The sequence below is a fragment of the Oryzias melastigma genome, linkage group LG13 (assembly GCF_002922805.2).
Source record: "Oryzias melastigma strain HK-1 linkage group LG13, ASM292280v2, whole genome shotgun sequence".
NCBI lineage: Eukaryota > Metazoa > Chordata > Actinopteri > Beloniformes > Adrianichthyidae > Oryzias > Oryzias melastigma.
Window position 1 is genome coordinate 27,314,029 of NC_050524.1, and position 4,315 is coordinate 27,318,343.

General features: G+C 46.0%; 1 protein-coding gene across 1 annotated transcript in view; it reads left to right on the forward strand.

The window, feature by feature from the left end:
- The window catches only part of slitrk3a (SLIT and NTRK-like family, member 3a), an 18,897-nt gene that overhangs the window by 3,226 nt on the left and 11,356 nt on the right, over positions 1 to 4,315 (forward strand). The window contains exon 3 of the mRNA XM_024277291.2: positions 1,527 to 4,314. Coding sequence (XP_024133059.1) covers positions 1,585 to 4,293 — 2,709 coding nt within the window. The 5' untranslated portion in view covers positions 1,527 to 1,584 and the 3' untranslated portion in view covers positions 4,294 to 4,314. The remainder of the gene's footprint in view (positions 1 to 1,526; position 4,315) is intronic.

The following is a 4,315-nucleotide window of genomic DNA, read 5'->3' on the forward strand; positions in this document are numbered from 1 at the left end:
AGGATTACGCGCGGAGGAACGATTGAAAACAATGACGGTTTACAGCCTGAAGATGACGAGGACTTTTTTTTTAACTCAGTTTAACTGTCACGTATCTATATCTATATATTTTTGGGATTACATCCGCCCTCGTTTTTTCCCTCATTTTTTGTCATCTCGTTCGGCTTGTTGCTTTCAGCACCATGGACAGCGGCTGTGCACATCCCTGGATTTTCTACACTTTTTTTCTCCTGCGTGAGATGGTTGTTCGTGAGGATTGTGCACATATGATCACTCGGGAGACAAAATACTCTAAATCTGTTTTTTGTGTATGTGTGTGTGCGCGCGCGTGCACGTGTGTAACTGTCTGTAAAAAAAAAATAAAAATAAAAAAACAGCTAGAGAATAGTGGAACAAATGCATTTAAAGACAAATATAAATCTAATTATTTGTTGAAAATATATATAACCAGACCCAAATTCTTGAATAATTTCATAGTTTGAGTCATCATCATCACAACCTCATTTTATTCTAGTTTTTTCCCCTCTACACTGCTCTGCTCTGCCTCATAACTGCATTCAAGTTCCTCCATTGCGCTCTTCTTTCCTACTCATAAAAGCACTAGTCTCATTAAATGCTTTGGGGACAGACTCACATTTTAACATCTCCCATAAAGTCCATACCTTCTTGAAATATTCGATTTTTGATCCAAGAAAAACACTTATAATCCACGATAATTGAGTTTTCTGAAAATCTGGCCCCATTGGACTAAATGTTTCCATTTACAATCATTTTCACTTTACAAATTACCTATGGACTCATGCGTCACATAGAATGTTTTGCAACATTTTTATGTCGTAGACATGTATAAGTATTTTAATTTGATCATAAATGAGTCAAAAATGAGAAAACAACACATTGACATTTAGTCAGACCCTCAAAAGTCTAATTTTGTCTCACTGCTAATTAACATCCCAGGACAAATTCAGTTTCCAGGATTAGCTCTGATTTTAATTTTCTTGCAATTTTCTGGACACTCATGTGGGCTACTTGTCTTAAAATACAGATCGGGGTCCTTGTTACATAATAAATAAAGCTGGGGAATAATGTCTCCCCATGGCTGCCCTCACCAGCCTACGGTTGCCTTCGTTTATTCAGGGCGATAAGCATCTCTGCTGTGATTTATTGCAACCTTACCAGCACCTCTCCTGTATAATAAATGGCGTTTCTGCCTCTACAGTGAAGTAAACTGCCTGAGTGTGGATATTTGTTTGTGTGACTTGGTATCATATTATCCTATCAGGAGTGCCTGCCTTATATTTAGTTTGAAAGAGCCAGCAGTATTGCAGAATCTGAAGTGGTCTCCTCCATTGTTCTATAATTCATCGCTATTCATTTTAAAGCCAGTTTCCATCCGACTGAAACTAATGCACATCTCACTTTTCTCTCCTCCTTTCTGTCACCTCAAACTAAATTTACGAGTGTGTGTGTATGTAATCTCTCCCCACACTTCCTCACCTCCCTTGTGTTGTCTTTCTCTGTTGCAGTGTTGTGAAGTGGCTCTGTCCCTGGAGCCAAGACTTCATCCCCTTGGTGTCAGCAAGGATGCTGTGGGTTACCTTGCTGAGCACCATAGCCTTAGGATGGACCACGCCAATCCCACTACTCGAGGACTCGGAGGAGATTGATGAGCCCTGCTTTGAACCGTGCTACTGCGAGGTGAAGGAGGGCATCTTCCACGTCCACTGCGACAGCAAAGGATTTACAAATGTCAGCCAGATCGCCCAGATATGGAGCCAGCCGTTCAAGCTAAATCTCCAGAGGAACTCAATGAGGAAGCTCTACTTCAACAGCTTCCTCCACCTTAACAATGCTATATCCATCAACCTGGGGAACAACGCCCTGCAAGATATCCACGCTGGTGCATTCAACGGCTTGGGAATACTCAAACGGCTGTTTCTCCATGAAAATAAGCTGGAGGTTTTCCGGAATGACACATTTCTGGGGTTGGAGAGCTTAGAGTATCTTCAGGCGGACTATAACGTCATCAAAAGGATTGAAAGTGGTGCATTTAGACATCTTCATAAACTAAGAGTACTTATACTGAATGACAATCTGATCCCTGTTCTCCCCAATTATCTTTTTCGGTCCATATCCCTCACACATTTGGACCTAAGAGGAAACAGACTAAAGACGTTGCCTTATAAGGGCACATTGGAGTATATTGGAAGGAGTTTAATGGAAATCCAGCTGGAGGAGAACCCTTGGAACTGCGTGTGTGAGATTGTCCAGCTAAAAACGTGGCTGGAGAGAATCCCTTACACAGCTTTGGTGGGTGAGATTACATGTGAGTACCCGTTTCACTTACATGGCAAAGACTTACGGGAAATCAAACGCAGTGAGCTCTGTCCTCTGCTCTCCGATGCAGAGATTGAGGCCAAGCTGGGAATTCCCAGAGTTCCGTTCAGCAACGAGAACACTTGGCCCACTAAACCTTCCTCAATGCTCTCGTCCTTCCATAACACAGCCTCCTCTGTGGAGTACAAGGAGAGAGTTGTGAAGCCTACCAAGCGACCTCGGCCCACGAAAAACCCACCGACTCCACGTAGCATCTACCCAGGAATTAACCAGCCCCCTATTGCCGGTTACCAAACGAGACCTCCCATTCCTATCATCTGTCCCGCTGGATGTATTTGCAATCTTCACATCAACGACCTGGGACTAACAGTGAACTGTAAAGAGAAAGGCTTCCACAACATTTCCGAGCTCCTGCCGCGACCCCTCAATGCCAAGAAATTATACCTCAGCGAAAACCTGATTCAGAAGATATACCGCTCCGACTTCTGGAACTTCTCAAGTTTGGATTTACTACATTTAGGGAACAATCGGATATCATACGTCCAGGAGGGTGCCTTCATCAATCTACCGAACCTAAAGAGTCTATACCTGAACGGGAATGACATCGAGCAGCTCACGCCTGGAATGTTTCGAGGACTCCAGATGCTGAGTTATCTTTACTTTGAATATAACGTCATCAAAGAGATCCAGCCTCACTCGTTCTCCCTGATGCCAAACCTCCAGCTAGTTTTTCTCAATGGCAACCTGCTGCGCTCCCTCCCCACCCATGTTTTTGCTGGAACGAACCTCGCCCGGCTCAGCCTCCGCAACAATTATTTCCTTTCCTTGCCCGTGGATGGTGTCCTGGAGCATCTTAGCTCCATTGTCCAGATTGATCTCCATCAGAACCCGTGGGACTGCTCCTGTGATATAATCCCCCTCAAACAATGGCTGGAAAAGCTCTCCTCTGTCATTGTGGTTGGTGAGGTCATCTGCAAAACACCTGAGTTTGCTTTCGGAAAGGACCTCCGTTCGCTTGAGGTGGAGGTCATCTGTCCTGAGCTTAGGTATTCCTCGGGCCCCTCCCCGGCTATGCCCGGCGGGGATGACCTCACCACAGGGAGCTCTGGCATGGAGGAGGCAGGTGGGCGAGGTGCCGTTCCGCTGTCGGTGCTCATTCTCAGCCTGCTCATCCTCTTCATCTCAGCTGTATTTGTGGCAGCTGGGCTCTTCGCTTTTGTTCTCCGCCGCAGGAAGAAGCTGCCCTTTCGGAAACGCTCGGAAGTGGATCTGACCGGGATTCCAATGCAGTGTAGGATTTTTGAGGACCCGCCCAGGCAAAACAGTGCTGGGAATACCAGCACACCGGAGAAGCCAGTGGCCAGTATGCACACGCACACGGGTCACGCACATGCTCACGGACATGTGTACGATTACATCCCCCATCCGGTGACTCAAATGTGTAACAACCCCATTTATAAGCCAAGAGAGGGGGAAATAGGAGACGAGGAAAGGGCACAGTTTGCAGAAAAAAAAGACAACGGCTGCAGCAGCAGCAGCAGCTTCAGAACCTTGTTAGAGAAAGAGAAAGAATGGACCCTGGCGGTCTCCAACTCTCAGCTCAACACCATTGTCACAGTCAACCACACCACAGCTGATATAGCAGGATTTCACGAGAATGGAGGGCTCTGCCCTACAGTAATTGACAGTCAGAGGCCCACACCAACAGTGGGCTTTGTAGACTGTTTATATGGGACCGTACCTAAATTAAAGGACGTGCATGTTGCGCATGCACACCCACCAGGCATGCATTACCCAGACTTGCAGCAGGACGCACGGCTGAAGGAGACATTGCTGTTCACGGCAGGGAAAGGCTGTTACCCGGACCCTTCTCAAAGTGATTACCTTGAGTTAAGGGCCAAACTTCAAACCAAGCCGGATTACCTCGAGGTCTTGGAAAAATCGTACCGGTTTTAACATCTTTAGCCCTTTTTTTGGA